This window comes from Pinus tabuliformis, chromosome 1_2, assembly GCF_031772625.1.
Source record: "Pinus tabuliformis cultivar Carrire ecotype Pingquan chromosome 1_2, CPIR1, whole genome shotgun sequence".
In the NCBI taxonomy this organism is placed as follows: domain Eukaryota; kingdom Viridiplantae; phylum Streptophyta; class Pinopsida; order Pinales; family Pinaceae; genus Pinus; species Pinus tabuliformis.
The window spans coordinates 526,039,080-526,060,795 of record NC_142298.1 but is presented as its reverse complement, the minus strand read 5'-3'; the positions used below and the strand labels follow the sequence as shown (position 1 = coordinate 526,060,795).

The 21,716-nt window shown below is 37.4% G+C and overlaps 1 protein-coding gene across 2 annotated transcripts; it reads left to right on the top strand.

The window, feature by feature from the left end:
- Positions 1-14,492: 14,492 nt before the first annotated feature.
- Positions 14,493-20,269, top strand: LOC149206645 (protein NRT1/ PTR FAMILY 4.3-like). Of its 2 annotated transcripts, none has more exons than XM_089395518.1 (5): positions 14,493-14,843; positions 17,132-17,349; positions 17,465-17,905; positions 18,652-18,815; positions 19,170-20,269. In XM_089395518.1, the coding sequence occupies exons 1-5, from the start codon at positions 14,702-14,704 to the stop codon at positions 20,080-20,082; spliced, it is 1,878 nt and encodes a 625-aa protein (XP_089251644.1). In that variant the 5' UTR covers positions 14,493-14,701; the 3' UTR covers positions 20,083-20,269. The 2 variants fall into 2 exon arrangements, with proteins under 2 accessions (XP_089251644.1, XP_089251645.1); XM_089395519.1 differs by lacking the exon at positions 14,493-14,843 and adding an exon at positions 16,928-16,967.
- The last annotated feature ends 1,447 nt before the right edge of the window (positions 20,270-21,716 follow it).

The following is a 21,716-nucleotide window of genomic DNA, read 5'->3' as shown; positions in this document are numbered from 1 at the left end:
ATCATGTACATGGTATTCTAATTCCTCAACTTGGTGGCCTTGACTCAAGTTTGAATATACCTCTTGAAAGTCAACATCATGTGTGTATTGTTCAACATAACTTTCAGGCAAAACATAATGATTCTTGAGTAAAATGGCTACATTAACAACCGGTCTAGAAAGCATATCAGCAACTCTGTTACAAATACCTTTCTTGTACTTGCTTACAAAGTAGAATTGTTGTAAGAATCCCATCCAACGAAAGTGCCTTGATTGTTGCAATTTTTTTTGAGATTGAGATATTGCAAAAGTTGACGCTCGGTTTGAATAACGGTTTCTTTTCCCCTTAAATAATGCTTCCATTTCTTCATACTTTGTGTCAATGTGTAAATCTCTTTATCATATGTAGAATATTTAATAACAACACCATTAAACATCTTTGAATGAAATGAAATGGACTTACCATGTTGTAAAAGAACTGCACCCATGGCGTAGTCACTTGCATCTGTTTGTATTTCAAATGGTTGTTTCAAATCGGGCAATGCTAAAACTAGGACTGAACTGATCTTTTATTTTAAAGCATCGAACGAATTTTTTTGTTTTCCTCCCCACTGGAAGACAACCTTCACACTGGCCAAAGCATGTAGTGGAGCTACTATGGAATAGAAATTGGCAATGAACTTCCTCGAATACTGCACTGCTCCCAAAAAACTTCTTACTTTTGTGACTGATTTGGATATTGGCCAATTAACAATGACCAAAACTTTAGAGGGGTCAATCTTCAGCTCACCTCCTCCAACTATGTGACCTAAATACACTAAGGAAGTTTTCTTGAATTCACATTTAGACATCTTCAGAAATAATTGTTCTTTTTTCAAGACATCCAACACTTTCCTCACATGCTTGACATGCTCTTCTTGTGATTTGTTGAATATCAAAATATCATCTAAATAGACAATTACAAACTCATCAAGAAAGGATCTTAAAACATCATTCATAACTCTCATGAATGTAGCTGGAGCATTGCAAAGACTGAAAGGCATAACTTGCCACTCAAGCAATCCCTGTTTGGTTTTAAAAGCAGTGTTCCAAATATCCTCCTCAGCTATTCTAACTTGATGATATCCACTTCTCAAGTCTAATTTAGTGAAATATTTTTCATTCTTCAATTGATCTAGCAAATCATCTATTATGGGCAGTGGGTATCGATTCTTATGGTAATTTTATTCAAAGCTCAATAATCTACACACATGCGCTAGGTTCCATCTTTCTTGGGTACCAAAAAAATTGGTGAACCACATGGCAAAGTAGAGGGATGAATTACACCTTTATCTAATAATTCCTGGACTTGTTTCTTAATTTCTAAACTTTCTAGAATTGACATTCAATAAATACTGATATTTGGGAGTGGACAGTCCTGCTGTAGCTGAATTTCGTGCTGAATTCCCCTTTTTGGTGGTAATCCCTTTGGTTCTTGAAACACATCTCCATATTCATTGACCACATCAACCAATTCTACTTTCAGCTTCACGTCATAGCCTGTAAAGGATTCACACTCCATGTCATTCTTCTGCTTGATCATAAGGAGCACGAGATTCTTGTTGGAATTGACCAGTCGCTTCATTTTCCCTACTCTTGCTAAAGATAGATTAAGCTTTCTATGATGGGATCTCACAATATAATCCATTCCATCTTTGAACAAATGGTATATGTTCTCAAATCTATGGAAAACGGCTTTTTGGTCATACAAATATAGGCTTCCCAACACAATTCCAGAAATATCCAGCAACACTACATCTAATTCAACTTCATCAACGAAATTGGTAGTAATAGCAAACCTGAAAATGCATTTCCTTGTGAATTGAAGATTTGCATCCTTGGTTATCCAACCCAATGGATACGATTTATGATGAGGCACGTTTCCAAATTCAACTTTTTGACCAAGTCTGTAGAAATTAAATGTTCCTGGGATCCATTGTCAAATAGCATATCAATCTTGGTGTGTTTGGAAATAACTATGATATGGAACAACTCAATTCCGTTTTCTTCATTTGAAGCGTTGTTGGAGTTATTTTTTGCGCTGGTGCTTGACACAACTTCCTCTTTGCTTTTTTTTTCCACGACTTTTCCTTTAGTGACTGTAGCTGCAATCTTTGTTTCATCACCTGAGTCAGAACCCAAGTCTTGTTATACAATAGAGTTTGTCTTTTGTTTCCATTTATTGTTTAATTTCTTTGATCTTAATTCAGGATGAAGCTTCCAACAATGCACTTCAACATGGCCCTCTTTGGAATAGTTCTTGCACACGAGTTTCTCCACTTCTTTCTTAACAAAAGAATTTTTCTTCTTCCTTCCTTTAGATTTCTTTCCTTTTTCACCACTCCGGAATGGATTTCTCTTACCTTCTTCTTGTACATTTTTCCCTCTTTCTTCGAGGTGTGTAGCTTGAACACAAACCTCACCAAGATTTGTGGGATTAAACATAAGAATGGTGTGTCGAAGATAGCTATGCAAACCTCTTATGTATTTCAACAAAGTATCTTGTGACTGCAAGTCTGCTCCTAGCATAAGAGCTCTTCTCCTAAACTCCTAAGTATACTCTTGCACATTTTGACCTTTTAACTGTCTGAAAATTTTCCAATTCATAATAGATTTTTGCATATGAGCTAAAGGGTAGAATTGTCTTTTTATAGCAGCAATGAAATCAGACCAAGTAATAGAGATATTACCATGTTTTCTGATCTCATCTCGAGTCCTTGCTTCCCACCAAATGAGTGTTGCACCCTCCATTCTCAATGAAGTCAACTGAATTTTGATATCATCCTCTTGAAGGTTCTAAATTCTATAATACACCTCCAACTAAGAAGTCCAATTATCAAGCTTCCTTGCATTCACTTCACCATTATACATGGGAAACTCAAATTTAACATCTAGTTTAAGTAGAGGTGATTTTCAACTCCTTTTGAAGAATGATGATGAGTATGAGTAAGGTTTGTATTAGTGGAAGAGTGTGAAGATACTTGTGAATAAGAAGATGAAGAAGATGGTGGAGAGGGTGGAGGTTTATCTCCATTCCCATTATCTCCTCCTGAAGAGCCTTCTCCTTTGGGAGGTTCAGAACTTTCTGCTATTCCTCTCTTCATAGAGGACCTTCACCATCTCTATCATATCAAAGAAATACTTTCTGAAGGTCTTCTCATCTTCTGTCATGTTTGTAGGTTCTCCTTCATGAGACATGATCTCTAGAGTATCAACTGTAACTTGAGGATGTAATGGTGTGGAAGACTTTGGAAACCTTTCTCTTCTTCCACTTGACCCAACTTCAGAGCTTCCAACTAGCTTTCCTTCACCTCTTTTGATTTTTAACCTTGTTAGCATGAAACAAAACTAGCAAACAATATTCCTTCTTTGCACAAGCAAATCTAGTAAGAAAAAACCAATCCTCTGATACCAAATTGATCTGAAATGGAGCAGATTAGTAATGTTGTGCTAATTCCCCATCCAGAATAAAACCTAAGATTCTTATCATTTGCTTATCAAGTGCTTAAGGATTCACCATTTTTGCTTAATTAACTACTTCCCATGAGAGTTTCTTATGTAAATGTTATAAAACATATGCTGAACAACAACAAAATAACAACAAAGAACATCAAAATACAACACACAACATAGATATTTGATGAGGAGTTCACCCCTCCTAGGCTACCTGTCGCGGGCTACGCCTCCTTGGTCCAGCTTCCAATGCTTGGGCCTCTCTATTATGCTCAAAATTACAAAACAAAAGTGTGTTTACAATGCCCAAATGCCTCTGAAACCTATCTCAATGAGTTAAGAATATCTAAAACTGCTAGAATGAACTCTTTTTGCAACCAGTTTGGATAAGAACTGAAGAATTTATGACCTCTCCCAGTTCTCCCACAATTTTCTCAACAAATTCCCATTTTCTGGCTACTAACCATCAAATTCGACCTGAAATCCGCTAACTGGGCGAAAATTTCACCACGCGGCGAGCCAGATTTTATCGACCAAATCACAAATTGCAATTGGCGAAGTCTGGTGGGCTTAAGGTCTGTAAACATAGCGAGCGATGTACGATTACGATATCGACGGACCCAACAGGGTATTAACCGAAGCCTATAATCCAATCGCATTTGGGATCCCTTTCACATTTCATAATCGGTGGATAACCTGTTGCGGGTCTTTGTTTTTCGTACGAGTTGTGATTGTGATCTGCAATCCATCGCACCGCAACCCCGGCCGATCCATTGTATCACAACTCTAGGCCGATTACTGAAATTATCCTCCCCTCGCCGATCTGCGATTGCGATTTATCGCATCGCATCCGTTCTCTTCTCGGGGCCGGTTCAGTAACACATTTTCGCCTATCTTTTGCAATTTTTGATATGCGGGGGCCAATGTCGGCCTGCCACTTGGCACCTCTTCATTCGCTGAAGGGCTTTGCGCATCATCCAATCTTGCCATGTAGATAAGTCAAACTTGAACTTTGAATTGCTCTAACTTCTGCATATGAGCTCAGATTTGAGTACCGTTCACACCGTTGGAATCAAAATGACGAGCTTTTTGATCTGAAGCTAAGTTTAATATGATTCCAACACTTTGATTTTTGAGCATAAACTTGAGCACCTAATCATGTTCCTAGATTGACCCCATTAAGGTTTTATACTAAGGCATCCAATGGAAGTTTAGAAAAATTCCCCACTTTAGGCCAGAAGCTAGCCCTTGGACCAGAGGGGGTAACCCTTGATATGTCACAAATGATAATTTCCCCAAATCACTTTAGAACCATTTTTTAAACTATTATATTGCCATATTAATGATGAAATGTAATTAAAAGGTGAAGAGTTAATGTAGAGTGGAGATATTAAACACTCGAATTAATTCATACTGATCAAAGCACCTCCAATAGATGGCATCATTCCCATAACATAAACACCTTAAGATTAAAAAACAATAGATTAAGAAGTAGAATATGCCCAATATATAATTTTGGTATTCATTGGCATAGAGAAGGATAAGTATATTAAACAATAATGGACATAACGTTAGTATTTCCACATCCATTTATATCAAGTAGTTCATTATATACATTAAAACAATGAATCCACCATGTAAATTTAATAGCTTACAAAAAAATTATAAACCCTATGAGATATAATCATTGATAGATATATCCGTCATAATGGATTAGTGATAATGAATATTGAAACAATCTAGAAGTTTTAGGAAGATACATTAAACAAACCCTAACACAAACATTAAAAGTGAGTGAAAACTGAAGAATTTCATTTCACCACCGTAAGAATCAAGGAATGCATAGGCTTTGGGTAATTTAAGTTTCCTATTTGGCTCTAGAAAATTTAACATCTTTTTAAAAACCTTAAGAGTGACCAAAACATGGTTCTTATTTTGCAAAGCAAGCTTAATAGTTTTGGTCTCGGGATCAAATCAACTAGCACACCAACAAAATATTTCCTTAAATCAAAGACCTCTAGTTACACATGCAACATTAGCTAGCCTAGTATTGTAAATTATATTATTGTGTTTCTCCCTTTTGGCTCATATTCTAATACTTACTAATAGAAGTTCCAATTTTTCCATGCAAGTGAATTATTTCCCCCCCACAAACAACGCCCTTCTTCCTTTTACTCGCCATATTACTTATTTATTCAATGCACTTAGATATATGTAACATATCAATAAGGATTTACAAAGCTCTTAATTGTATAAATATTGATTTGTGGTAGCATTTAGTAACACATCATTTGATCACGTACCACCTTCATTGAGCCATGCGAGAATGATGATGAGAAGTTAATTGTCACGCCCCCAAGCCGGCGGTAGTCTTTCAACCGCTCTTAGCAAGGTGCGGTACCACCAAACACTTTCTTTTCACCAATACTTATGTTCGTGGACTACGCCTAATTCTCTTTCTCTTAGTTTGTGTTTCGCAACCAAGTATTATTATGTTTAGCCTTTATACCAATGAACACCCATACTCATTCATTATCAACAGCAATTATAACAAGAACATAATTGCACAGTATAAAGGGAGGGGAAACTCCCTGAACAATGAGTCTGCCCGAAATATATGTATTAATCAATCTTTCAACAATACAAGTTTTTACAAGTATCCTTGGCAAAATCCAAGTCTATACTTAGCCAATTTACAATCATGGCAAAACTGCCTTTACACACCTTTGTGCACACCTTGCACGGTGGGAGGGTGCTCACCCGAGCCACCAAGACACCCCCGTCAAGTCCCGGCACAAAACAACACTTCGTTCAACCTACGGCACACCTTGCCCAACCTTCGTCTTTTACCAAGTGTCACTTCCAAACATGCGGCTTGAACCAAGAATAGCGCATGAGTTGTGCGCTTCCTTCTTGTCCCCTTTGCGCACTTGAAGACTGCACCTTATGCGAAGTTCGTTGGTCGAAGTTCGATGCTCAAAATGCTCTTCAAACGCTCCAATATATAGTCTTTGTAACGTGTGGGTGGGGCTGCCCAGCCGACCACCCAACCCACGGTTGCACACCCTCTGAACGCCCTCAAACATGTCGGCTTGCCCATTATCATAGGTCGGCCATCAATCATCTTGCCCATGCTCCATGGGGTATAACCGTGCCATCGTTTTCCATCGTTCCTTGTTTCGTCGCAAGCAACTCTTTTGTTCGTCGCATTCCCGTGCGCCTCAACTCGCCCGTCGTGCAGCTCAACGCGCCCGCGCTCGCCCGTCGTGCGGCCCAACTCGCCCGCGCGCCCGTCGTGCAGCCCAACTCGCCTGCGTGCCCATCGTGCGCCCCAACTCGCCCGCGCCCGCGGCCGGCTCGCCCGGCGCCCAACCGTGTGTGCGCCCAAGGACCTTACATCCTCCTCCACCTGAAATCTTTGTCGTCCTCAACAACATACCATCCTGGTAGCCATCCACCAAGATCATCAATACCCATGATGTCAATTCCTCCACATATGGCAAGCATCCCTGCAACATATGTAGAACTCCATCTCCACCATGTCTCGCCTTAGTAACCAACTGTCACCAAGTCCTCCATACCAAGGTATACACCTCAACGGTATGTCATATATCAGATATCATCTCAATCCATGATCATCGACCCCTCTGTCACAATCTCCTCATGCTACTTCCCATCAAGGAAGGTTGGCCCTTCCATCCAAGCTACATGTCCACTGCAACATCCGTGTTGTCCTCATCATGTGTCATCCCTTCATGTAGTCTTTCGTCAGATGCTAGCACACATGTGCCAACATGTCGACTCAACAGTAACATCCCTCTGCACATTGGTACCCCTCATGACTTGAACTAGTCGGGTGATCAGTCCAACCATACGCCCAAATCACAAGAATGCACATCCTTATGCCACCACAAGTCTTTCCCTGACTTCTGCTACATCTCGGACTCATCAAGTCTGATCTCCATCCCATGCTCAAGTCCATGGAACTCCATCTCATCTGCAACATGTTCAAGCCATGGTCTTGTTGCACAAAAGAGTACAATCTCTCCACTAGCTCATGTATCTCCATGTCATAACAGCATCAGCACAACATTCCTGCTTCATGTCCCTGCATCAAACTGTCATGCCCTATATCCCCAACCTGATATCCATGACTCTAGTTGTCCATGATGTCCAATCCATGTAGACTCCATCCCAACATCTGGCCATCTGCATCCAAGTCTGCAATCTATCATAAAGAAGCCTTCTTCCAAGGCCCCTTGCAAAGTTGGTGTGGTTCCTCCCTACCAAGGCCTCCACACCAACCCTCCTCCAAGGTTGTTTATAGAGAAAGGAGGGCCAGGAAGTTTCCTCCTTGACTCTCATCCACCCATGTGTCAGATTGATGTTGTGTCCTCAAGTATCTATGCACAGCTTCAATCTCCTCACATGTACACCCAAGCTCACCTAGCTTGTCTTTTGTCAACTGAAAGTCATATATGCCCATAGCATACCTGCAAAAGTCCACTATCCCAGCAGTATCTCTACCTCTATAATCCTCATCAACCACTACCTCTGAAGTAGTACTCGAACTCCCTTCACTTGCAACTCCATTGTGAAGATCATCAGTAGAAGATGCTCCTATCAAGTGTCTCCATGTTCGTGAGATTGCCTTCTCACTTCCTTCATTCTTCCTAACTCTTACAACGAAGTCAACCAGCTTCCTTTCCTTCGTTGTTTGAGTCACACTCCCAAGTCCTCTTTGCTCCACATCCTCATGCTTCATATTCGGGTCCTTGGGATACAATGTCATAGAAGTCATCCTTGGCCTATACCCCAAGCAACTCCTCCTATTCATCGGTACCATCATGGTTCTTCCTTCAGCTGTGATCAAGAGAATGTCCCGGTCCACCATTGATAAGGCTTGTGCAAGCCTCATGAAATCTTGCCCCAACACCATAGAATGATCATCCATGTCCACGATCCTCAAGTCCAACTTTCCAAACCACGCCATCAACAGCTTTCATGGTAGAGTTGACTACTTTGAAAGCACTCCATTCCCTCTCCATCTTTGCTTTCTTCCCAAAAGACTTTGTTGCCTTCCTGCTTAAGAAGCTATGAGTAGCTCCTCTATCCACCAAAGTTGCAAATCTCTTGCCCTTCGCAGTTACCTGCACAAAACTCAGCTTCAAGGAATCACCTCCTTCTGTTGGCTTTATCTTGTGTCTCACATCAGCAACCTTCTTCAATAATTCGGCCTCAGAAGAGTCAATTGGCTCATGCCCCATCTTGACATTCCTCCTAAGTTATTTCACCTCCTTGTTTGGCTCTTCTAAGCAATTCGATCTTGGTCCATCTCGACTCCCTTCAAGCTTGTCCTCCATCGCATCTTGCTCAAGTGCACCAACCAAGTGTCCACTGACTAAGTTCATAGAACTAAACTTCTGAATGTCCTCTAGATTGTCTCGGTAGTGAGTTCCCAACCTGTGAATGTAGTCGATCTCTTCAACAATCTTCTTACCAAGAAGCTTCTTCTTTATCTCTTCCTCAACTTGCTTGATTTCGGCTTCCACCCTGGCACTTTCCTTCCTCAACCGGGCTCTTTCATCAAAGAGCTCTTGAAGACCAAGGCCACTTTGTCGGATCTCCTCATCAAGTTCCTTGAGTTCCATATCAGTCGTACTTCCGCATTGGCTCTTGATTTCTTCAAGTTCCCTCCTTAGTTCCGAACAGCTTTCTCGAATCTTCAAGTTCTCAGCCTTCATCGAAACCCAGTTAGAACTCCATCGACCCATTTGTTCCAACACTTTGTACCAGAAGACTTCAACTGCATCATGGCTAGACTCACCTTCCATAGGTTCATCCACCATCTGTGCCTTTTCAGCCTTCTCCATATTCCCTGCAAACATGAACCAGCTCTTGCTCCACTTGTATGTGAAACAGCTTCCTTCACCTGCAAGTATCTGTCACGAGCAATCTGCTCATTCATCAACTGTCAAGCTTCTTCAACCCTGAATTAGCTTCAATATCTACACTTCGTCACGAGCAACCTTGCTCTAATACCACCTTCACTTCAGTGGAGGTGTGTAGCAGCTTTGATCTTCAATGCCTGAATCAGCTGCTCTGATACCACCTATCACACCCCCAAGCTGGCGATAGTCTTTCAACCGCTCTTGGCAAGGTGCGGCACCACCGAACACTTTCTTTTCACCAATACTTATGTTCGTGGACTATGCCTAATTCTCTTTCTCTTACTTAGTTTGTGTTTCGCAACCAAGTATTATTATGTTTAGCCTTTATACCAATGAACACCCATACTCATTCATTATCAACAGCAATTATAACAAGAACACAATTGCACAGTATAAAGGGAGGGGCAACTCCTTGAACAATGAGTCTGCCTGAAATATATGTATTAATCAATCTTTCAACAATACAAGCTTTTACAAGTATCCTTGGCAAAATCCAAGTCTATACTTAGCCAATTTACAATCATGGCAAAACTGCCTTTACACACCTTTTTGCACACCTTGCACAGTGGGAGGGTGCTCACCCGAGCCACCAAGACACCCCCGTCAAGTCCCGGCACAAAATAGCACTTCGTTCAACCTGCGGCACACCTTGCCCAACCTTCATCTTTTACCAAATGTCACTTCCAAACATGCGGCTTGAACCAAGAATAGCGCATGAGTTGTGCGCTTCCTTCCTGTCCCCTTTGCGCACTTGAATACTGCACCTTATGCGAAGTTCGTTGGTCGAAGTTCGATGCTCAAAATGCTCTTCAAACACTCCAATATATAGTCTTTGTAACGTGTGGGTGGGGCTACCCAGCCGACCACCCAACCCACGGTTGCACACCCTCTGAACGCCCTCAAACATGTTGGCTTGCCCATTATCATAGGTCGGCCATCAATCATCTTGCCCACGCTCCATGGGGTATAACTGTGCCATCGTTTTCCATCGTTCCTTATTTCATTGCAAGCAACTCTTCTGTTCGTCGCATTCCCATGCACCTCAACTCGCTCGTCGTGCAGCTCAACGCGCCCGCACTCGCCCGTCGTGCAGCCCAACTCCCCCGCGCGCCCGTCGTGCGGCCCAACTCGCCCAGCGCCCAACCGTGTGTGCGCCCGAGGACCTTACATTAATAGTCCATGGTATGTCTCTAACTGGTGTAATATCAGATAATTCACATAGTACATATCAACTCATGTTCATCTCGAAGATCAAACTTTCTTAATGAGCTTTCAATTAGCCTCTAAAGGAGTAAAAAACTCATTGTCACTAATTATGGAGTATAAGCAAAGAAATCAAATTTATAGTATTATAGTATGCCTTGTGTGAACATTTTAGGTGTATAGAGGAATAAATGTGTAGAGTAAAGTGTTGTGCAAGAGAAAAGTATTTGTGGCATAAATGGATTGTGCAAAATGAAAAGTGTGAGAAAGAAATAGATAAGCAAGCCTTCCTCACACTTTTTCAAAAAAATGATGAAGTATGGACTAATGTGGGGGTGAATAGTGTGTAGAGCAGGGATGTGCAAAAAACTAGGAGTTATCCGAAGCATAATAATGAAAAGGTTCCACACACTATTTTTTAGGAAAACGACTAAGTATGAAATTTGGGGTAAGGACAAGCACTAAATGATGGTGATGATTGTACAAAAAAATAAATCAATAGGGCCTTATTCAAAGAGGATGAATGCATACAACACTTAATTAACTCACAAGTAGCTTAAAGGAGGAAGGTCAAGGTAGGAATCTGACACTTATAGACCCTCGGGGTCACTATTTGTGTCTAGAAATAGAACCTAGGGTCACTATTTGTGTCTAGAAATAGAACCTAGGGTCACTATTTGTGTCTAGAAATAGAACCTGGGGTCATTATTTATGTTTAGAAATATAATTTTCCTTTTCATATCATAGTTCAAAAACAATTTCCTTGTGGGTGAGAAATTTCATCAAAAAGATATTCATAATTTTGACAATCGACAATTTTAAGCAATAAACCATCTTATTCACATATATTTCAAATTTTATGTTTTAATATTATTGTGCTCAATTGCAACTAAAATGAACTCATTAATCTCACCAAACATCCATATAAAATTCAAATCCATTGAATTACTTAAATAACTATAATTAACATAATCCACTTCAACCTCATATCTACTTATCATTAAAAAAAAAAACCAAACAAACAAACATATATAAGTAATAATAAATATAATTTATACAAATCTACTAACCACTCTTATATAATAATTAATTAAATATTTATTAAACAATGATTAACTTACTTATTCCATTTAATATAAAAATAAATAATAACAAAATACCAAAAAATTTTATAAAAACCCACATATTTTAAACCCCTTCCACTCCAAACCCCTTTATACTTCAAAACTCTCTCTATACGGTCAAAATCTTCCAAAATACTAAAACCTTCAAAATTTAAGCACAACTCCTTATACTTATCTTTATATTAAAAACTATAATTTTCAAATCCCTATATATTCAAAGTCTTCACTCTACCAAAATAATTAGAAAACCATATATATTCAAAATCTTCACAATACCAAAATGCTTAGAATTTCGAAGTGTTTCGAAACTCTTCAAGTAAACATTATGCCTGTATTTCCACACCCTATGTAATCAAATAGGCATTACAATCAAATAGACATTACAAATCAAAAGTAGGAAAATAAGAAAATCAAAATTTTGAACTGGTAAACCTCCACCGATTCAGTTGTGTTATTATTTACCCTTTGGATATGTGTTATTTATGTTTTAGATCTTAAGGGATAAAAGGTGAAGCAAAATTCCCATGCATCTTAAAGACTCATGGAGTCAAAGATTCATCCATTAAGGATCTAAAACCATGGAGAGTAGAGCTTTAAACAAGTTCTATTTTTTTTTTCACATAGGTATAGTTTAAGAATGAATTGAATATTTTGGATAATAAAGATGTTTTAATATAGCCTTGAACATTAAATTTTATATATTGTAAAGTTTTATTTTTTATTTTTTTATTTTTTCAAATAATTGAAGTCTAATTCCAAAAGTGTTAAGAGAATTAAACATTTATGGGTAACAATAATGCTTTAGTAAAGTTTTGAGCATCACGTTTTATATATTTCAAAGTTTTACTCTTTTTTTTTTTTTTTTCTCAATCATAGTCTAACTCCAAGAGTGTGAACATTTTTGGATAACAATGATGCTTTAGTAAAGCCTTGAACATCAAATTTTATATATTCAAAGTTTTACCTTCTGTTTCTCTTTTTCTCACATAGTCATAGTCTAACTCCAAGAGTGTTAAAAGTAGTCATAGTCTAACTCCAAAAGTGTTAAGAGAATTGAACATTTCTCGATAACAAAGATGCTTTAGTAGAGCCTTGAACATCAAATTTTATAGATTTCAAAGTTTTACTTTTACTTTTTTCTTTTTCTCATATAATCATAGTCTAACTCCAAGAGTGTTAAAAGAATTGAACATTTATGGATAACAAAAATGCTTTAGTAGAGCCTTGAATATCAAATCTTATATATTTCAAAGTTTTACTCTTTTTTTCTCTTTCTTACATAGTCATAGTGTAATTTCAAGAGCCTTAAGAGAATTGAACATTTCTTGATATCAAAGATGCTTTAGTAGAGCCTTGAACATCAATTCAAAGTTTTACTTTTTATTTTTTCTTTTTATCACATCGTCATAGTCACATTTATGAATAACAAAGATGCTTTAGTAGAGCCTTGAATATCAAATCTTATATATTTCAAAGTTTTACTCTTTTTTTCTTTTTCTTACATAGGCATAGTTTAACTTCAAGAGTGTTAAGAGAATTGAATATTTCTTGATAACAAAAATGCTTTAGTAGAACCTTGAACATCAATTCAAAGTCTTACTTTTTATTTTTTCTTTTTCTCACATTGTCATAGTCTAACTCTAAGAGTACTAAGAAAATTGAACATTTAAAATAACAAAGATATTTTAATAAAGCCTTTGAATATCAAATTTTATATATTTTGAAATTTTATTTTTTACTTTTGCTTTTTTCTAACTTAATCATAATCCAAGTCCAAAAAAAAATCTTTGAATATCTAATTTTATATATTTTGAAGTTTTATTTTTTTTGCTTTTTTCTAACATAATCATAATCTAAGTCCAAGTTAAGAGAATTGAGCATTTATCTATAACAAAAATACTTTAACCACAAAAACTCAATCAACTGAAGTAACTCTCAAAACTATAAAATTCCTTCTATTACCCAAAAATATATATATATGATTTTTTTTATATAGTAGATGTTAAATGTTTAAAACGTTAAAGGATATTTTTGGACACCAGAGTCACATGGATTCTGTCCGTGCCAACACGGGGTAAATAATATTATAATGCCACTTGGTTAATTGCTCTGCTTTGTGTCGTTTCACTGGGCTGCCCTGAGCTGAATACCAATGGCTACTGAATATGAGTTGTGTGGAGCTTAAGAAAAGCAGTGGGGAAGGGAATGTGGTGGTGACAGATCACGAATACGAGTTCAATAAATGATACCGCGCAGGAAAAAAAAAATAAGGCCCGCAGTACAGAATGCAAAAAAGAGAAGAGAGGTTTCATTAATTTTTTTTAATAAAAACAATATGGTATGGGAATCAGGGACCAGCTGGGAATGGGCACAGAGATGAGACGTTTGTTCGCGCCTCACTGTCAACGTGAATATTCTAAACACAATTGTGTGGATAGATCGATTGCGACGAGAAAGCAAAGGGAGAGTACCGGGAATGTGTGGCAACTTTAGCGCAGAAAACGAAGCAGGCGGGCAGAGTAATTCCCGGGTTAGTGCGATACCTGGCAGGAGAAGGGAGCGAGGGATTAAGCAGGAAGTTTAATTGTGCGGTGGGTGTGAATGAATAGATAGGGAGAAGGGTTAATTAATTTATATTTGTTTGACGTTGATCTGTTTTAACTTCCCTGGTTTGGCGGTGGTGGACGACCATTATGTTTGTGTTGTCTCCTGTACAGTGTGGAGCAAAAGACATGGGCACTCTGACTTTACCACAGTAGAACCCACTAAGTGGACACAATCAATGCATTTGACAGCAGCTTCTTGAATCTAACATTCCACCTTTTTGCTATATAATGCACTTTTGCTATCCCCATGTTGTTCAGATTAGTTTGTTGGATAAGTGTTGTAGTAGGGAGCTGAATTGCCCTGCCTCAAAATATTGCTGCTGCTTCATATAAGCCAATAAATAACATGGAATCACACGCACTAGACATGGTCGCCACAGATGATCTGGTGCCCACGGATGATCGGAAGTTCACTTCAGTCGACTGGAAAGGAAGGGATACCGTTCATGGCAGGCACGGAGGGATGAGAGCTGCGGTCTTCGTAATGGGTGTGTAAAAATTTTGCACAATTTGACTTCCCTCTTCCATTCCCCTAGTGCAGACTCGATCCTGTCACCTCTCACATTCCCTGCTTTTTCTTTCTCCACTACTTATTTAGTTCAATTCTCTTTTGCTTTCTTAACAACCATGTCTGCGATGTTGAGTGTAAAACCTGCGTTTCTATGCAGGGCTGACTAGTTGTTTGAGATTTTTGGGAGTTCAGTATCCATATAGCTCTTCTTTTCATATTATGTGTTTATTGTTATGTGGAGGTTGAACATTTGCTCATTAATTTCTCTTCCAATCAAAATTTTTATCTTATTTTCAGGAATCAAGAAAGATGTTGATCAAATTTTTTATCTTATTTGCAGGGATCAAGAAAGATGTTGACATATTTTTGTCTTCTTCTCTACATTTACATCATCTTCAGAATCAAGATGTTTGACATTTTCTCTTAGTTTCTTCATCATCTTTGAATCAAAAATGTCGACATATTCTCTTCACCTCCTTTAATAGAGTTTTCAGTAATTAGTTTCCTAAATCTCTAAATTCATAATTATGTTTTCACATTTACTTAATTTGATTATAAACTATTCTAAAATTAGATGTAATATCAAATTAATAAAAATAAAATACCTAACTATTCTCCTCTTCTCTCCTTCCTAATGTTATAAAATATTAACTGTCAAGCATTTTTATACCATTTACTGGTTAGCTTATACCATTTAACGCTTAGTACTTAACTCAAGCAGCAGCCAGCTGTGCTATTCTATAAATATATAAAATAGAATAGAGTATTTACGTACAGTGAAGGGTCAGTAATAGCTATAAAATTACAAGTTTTTATATACTTTATCTTAATGATGTCACAATCTGCAATATTTTCATGTTTTAAGATTTTTCTTAAAACCATTAAATTTAAAAGTTTTTTTACATAAATTTTACCTTCCTTTTACTTTAAAAAAAATATTAACCATTATTTTTCTCTCTATTTTTCCATTTCCTTTTGATTTCAATGGTTTATATATTTCCATTTTTCTGGTAAGTAATGATTTCAATGGTTTATATATTTCCATTTTTCTGGTAAGTAATGATAACTGAACATAATAAGCTTGACAAAATAATATACTATAGGTTTCTCATTGATCCGTATTGATTTTTGTCGTTAAATCTGAGACATAAGCTCTTGCTAACTTTTGATTTTGTGGATGTCTCATTTTAAGTTTGTTAATAAATCTTCAACAGTGGGCAGTGGGCTATTGCTGTCTTTTGATTCTGTGAAGTCGTTGTTATAATTGGGGAGGCATCTGTTTCAAACCATTTCAGATTTCTGGTTCATATTGCTTCAGTTTTCAACATTAAGGTGGAATTTCTAGTGAATTATATGGAATGTATAATTGAAAAGATTAGTGTTTAGTACAGGGTGTCGAGCTTCCATTCACACACAGTCTATGCATTTGAAAATTGGTACTTCAAAAATCGGAATACCCCTGCAGGAATAATAATTAACTTGTATAGGTAAACATGGAATGTCACTTTTTGGATTTATTTTGCATGTTTAGCTTCAGATTATGGAATCACGAGCTTAGAATATTGTCGTATGGAGTATTATTGTGTTAAAGTGCCAGTACCGAATTGTACACGACTAAGATTTATTCGATACTCATGTATCACTGGTAGGCAGGAAGCTGTACGTCGAATACTGAGGAAAATGTGCTGCAGAAACTTGCTGTTTGATCTTGCCAGACAATCTTATTGTTTTTTCGTTTTCCCATGTTTTGTATGACAATCTGAGTGTACAGATGTACTGTAATCACATAATTTAGGAAATTAGGTTCTAAAATAAATTTTAGGAAAAGAATTGTGTTTTAGGATTTGGTTTATCGAAGATTTAGGGTGGACACTCTATTTATTATTAAAGATATAAATACTCGGCTTATTATTAGATACATAAAAGCTTTGAGATTTCAACACTGCAATATTAGATAGTTATCATAAAATTTTTGATATTTCTACATTTGAGAATTTTCAGAAAAAATACATAGAGAAAAAATATTTTTTGGTCGACACCTTTCCAACTAGCCAGTGTGTTCATCTTCTCCGGAAGATGAAGAGACAGATCTCAGAGAAAGGTTAATATTAGATAATTATCATAATTACAAAATATACATTCCATCCATTATTAAAGATATAAAAGCTTTGAGATTTAGGCACTCTAATACTAGATAGTTATCATAGTTGCAATAAAGCTTCTAAACATGTCCTAACTATAATCTTCTTCTTGTTTTTTTAACAGGTCTGCAGGCTTTCGAGATCATGGCAATTGCAGCAGTGGGGAATAACCTTATAACATATGTGTTTAATGACATGCATTACTCCCTACCAAAGTCAGCAAACATTGTTACAAATTTCGTGGGCACAATCTTCCTTCTGTCCATCCTTGGAGGATTAATCTCTGACTCCTACCTTGGCAGTTTCCTGACAATCATAGTCTTTGGTTTAATTGAATTAAGTGTGAGTCCATCTCTTCCCACGGTTCATAGTATTGAATTTTTTGTATATTAGGTATTACATAGGCATAACTGCAGAATTAAAGTTTTTGATTGAAAAGTATGTCACTGCCTTTCAGGGATATATTGTAATGGCTGTACAAGCTCACGTGCCCAGACTGAAACCAGAGAGCTGCAATATTATGAATCCAGAAGAAACTTGCAAGCAACCCAAAGGGGTGCAGGCGTTCTTTCTGTTTCTGGGACTATATTTAGTGGCTCTGGGAAGTGGATGTCTGAAGCCTAACATGATTGCACATGGTGGTGATCAGTTCGATGCAAATGATGCAAAAGAGCGAAGGAAGATGTCAACGTATTTCAATTTTGCTTATCTCAGCTTCTGCATCGGCGAACTGATTGCTTTAACATTCCTTGTTTGGATCCAAAGCCGATGTGGTATGGATGTGGGCTTTGGAGTTTCTGCATCTGTCATGGTGTTAGGCTTAGTCAGTATTACTATTGGAACACCATTCTACCGAAATAGGGTTCCACAAGGAAGTGTGCTCACTCGTATTGCCCAGGTGAGTCGATATTCCCATATGCATCCACGTTTTTTTAGCTCGTTAGATTCTTTGTTGGCGCAAAGAGTATGAATTATTGAGGCTTCCACAGTCCAATAATTGATATCCAGTTGATGCACTGTACACTGCAAATAGATGGAACTTTTTCTTTTGGCATAAATGCAAGCATCATATTCTATATTGCAAATAATCAATCAGTGAAAGGCGTCCTATTTTCAAGATTGTTATATTCCAAGTCTCTTCTGCTCAAATTTCATTTTTACAGATGTGTAAATTTGAAGTTTTTTATTTAGAAAATACTAATATATAGTATATAGACTTAACAACAAAGTTCGAAGTCATTACATTAGAGTTCATTAACAAAGTTTTAACTAATTATATCACATGCAATTATGTAACAAGCTTGGAAGTCATACATCACATGTCATTAACTAAGTTTCCAGTCATTATATCACTTGTCATTATGTAATTCTTTGTTACCAAGATCACATGTTATTATATAATTGAAAATTTAAATAGATAAAATCACAATTATTCCATCCAAACAGCCCCAAAATATTGATAATAAATCTATTTTTCAAATCCATATCTTTCTATCCCAATTTCTTTATAATTATCTGGTTCTTCTTATATTTTTCCATAATTTTCCTACATGAAAAAATTGAAAATTAATATTAGAATTTTCCAGGAACTTGCTCCTCTCTGATGCATCAAACTTGACTGGTTTTTTTTGCTTGAACGTTCAGGTCTTGGTGGCTGCTGCGCACAAGAGAAAACTCCGATGCCCATCTGATCCAAAGATGTTGCATGAACTACGTGATCCATATCCTTATAATTACCATCTGGAGAAAGCAGTCCTCAAAAATACCCAACCTGATCGTCAGTTGCTCTTGCATACAGATCAATTCAGGTGCTGCTCATTCTCAAGAGTATAACGTAAAACTCAACCCAAACTAGACTGCATGCATGTATAATATTCTTGAAAGAAATGTAATTTCCATTTTGATATGAGAATTTGGGATCTATCACATTATGTTTTTTAGTAGATTTTTCGAGCTTGCTAGTGTAGTTTATCGTACACTCATTATCATCAAATGAGCCACCGTACACTCATTACCGTACAAAACTTAATGTAATAGATCCAGAAATTTCGTATCAAAATTACTCATCTCACATGAGCAGAAAGTCATAAATTTCCATTCTATTACCAATTATTATGACTCTAACATGGGCACATATATACATGCTGTGTTTGAAACGATAGGTTCTTGGACAAAGCTGCCATAGTTGATCAGAATGAAGATGGGAGCCCCTGGAAGCTGTGCACAGTGACACAGGTCGAGCAAGTGAAGGTTGTCATACGAGTCATCCCGATTTTCGCTTGCACGATCGTCCTGAACTGCATACTTGCACAGCTGCAAACATTTTCCGTTCAACAGGGCAGCACCATGGACAGCAGACTCGGGCGCAGCAATTTCCACGTACCACCAGCGTCGCTGCAAGCAATTCCATACATAATGCTGGTAATCCTCGTCCCACTGTATGATGCCGTGCTCGTGCCCTTCTTACGAGGCATGACAGGAAAGGAAACTGGCATTTCTCAGCTTCAGAGAATTGGAATTGGATTATTCATCTCCACATTTTCAATGGTCACAGCCGCTCTGGTGGAGGCCAAGAGGAAACAAGTGGCTCGGGACAGTGGACTGATGGACGGTCCAGATAAAGTGTCCCTTCCACTGACCATTTTCTGGATCGCGCCGCAATTCTTGGTGTTCGGTTTATCAGAAATGTTTACAGCAGTGGGCTTGATTGAATTCTTCTACAGTCAATCACCTGCAGGGATGCAATCCATGCTGACTGCTCTCACATATTGCTCCTATTCATTTGGATTCTATCTCAGCGGCGTTCTGGTCTCAATTGTTAACAAGGTCACAGGTTCTGGATCAAATGGAGGATGGCTTTCAGACAATAACCTTAACAAAGACCACCTCGACCTCTTCTACTGGTTGCTGGCTGCTCTGAGTTTCATCAATTTCCTGAATTACATCTTCTGGTCGAGATGGTATAAGTACAACTCCGCGTTTCATCATCCGGCATCTCAAATCTCGGCAGACTGCCACTCTTCAAGAGTTAATGCGAGCACTTCCCCAGATGTATTCCGGAATACAGGGAATTAACTTCCTGCTTACTGGTCTAATGGAATCAACTTACTCCACGAATAGAATAATATTATGTACTAATGTTGAAAGAAAAATTAAACGAAAGTCTAGTTAGGTAGCTAGATAGTTCAAGTTGTATCAAGCTTTTAGCTTGAATGATGGTAATATGCGGACAGTTATACACTATTTCCATACATTGCTGATAGATTAATTGTCAAACTTACTTATGGGAATCAATCATTTCGACTAATGGCTATTTTGGGGCTAACCATTCACTAAATGTAATGGTAAAGGTTTCCAAGGTTAATAAACTCTTATGTTTTTGTTATAATCGAAAATTGAATATGTTATTTATCTAGTTGCTTTTAAGGGGTTTTAGAGTCATTGTCACAGGGAATCAATTGATTGATTTACTACTATATGGCAATATGGGACCAACTACTCACTAAAGATAATAATCAAAAATTTATAATCAAAAATTCAATATGCTATTTATCTAGTTGTTTTTGAGGGGTTTTAGAGTCATTCAATTCATTGGGAATCAATTGATTGATTAATTGCCACATGGCAATATGGGGGCGAACTACCCACTAAAGATAATAATAAAATCAATTACATAGACTAACTCTAACTTGTTAGCTGAAAATATGAAACAAACCACTCACTAAAAGTAATAATGAAGATCAGCAATTTACTAAAACCTACAAATTTTGATGTAACTAAAAACCTCAATAAAAACTTCTTACTATTATTCTCTACTTTTAGAAAGGTTTTGTTAGTAGAAACAGACTATTTTTGCCTGGAAAATGGCATGATTTTGATAAAATCATGCAAGAATTTTAAGAAATCTAGATTACACCGGTGAAGTTTTTTAATACTGCGAAATCCATTTCCACTATAAAACAAAGATTTTTTATAATTCTAATACTCCCCGATCAAATTTTAAAGAATTTCAATCTTAGTGAAATTGTGACATGTTTAGACCACCCAAAAAAAGTTTTACCATGTAAAATCTGCAACAACATGTGTATCATGCCAAACTCTGCTGATTTCTAACAGTACCCTTAACTCCTTCCCTTTTTTTCTAAGATCGCGCCCAATCTTGCTATTGGAATCCGATGAAGATAAGTACAACAGCTCAAGGTCGGAATGCATTAGGTTTGAAAAGGATATAATCATGACCCGAGAATGAGCGGCAGAAACTGAGGATTTATTAGAAAATTAGAATCTTGGCGTGCAATATGCACACTTTTAGTCATGTGCAGGTCACCTTTACAGGATGGATGGGTTGAGCTGTTACGGTAGAACACCGACTACAAATTAAATATCCAGAGAAACATCAACGTGTACACCCGATTCTCCTGACTGATCTCAGAAAATATTCTTGCCATATAAAATACAGTATCAACGAAAAGCAAACTGATAGCGAACGAAGATTGAATGGTTGATTTGCCCTGCTTTTTCACAGGGATTCCATGATTTTAGCGTTGATACGGTGGTTTATCTTATAAATGACGGTGTTTTTATAATAATTTGTACTCGGGTAGGGCGTGGATTGTGATGTAACGATGATATACCGTACAAATATTAAATATTTGTATTTTAAAATAATAAAAATGAGCACATGAGTTTGATTTGGTCACAATTTGACT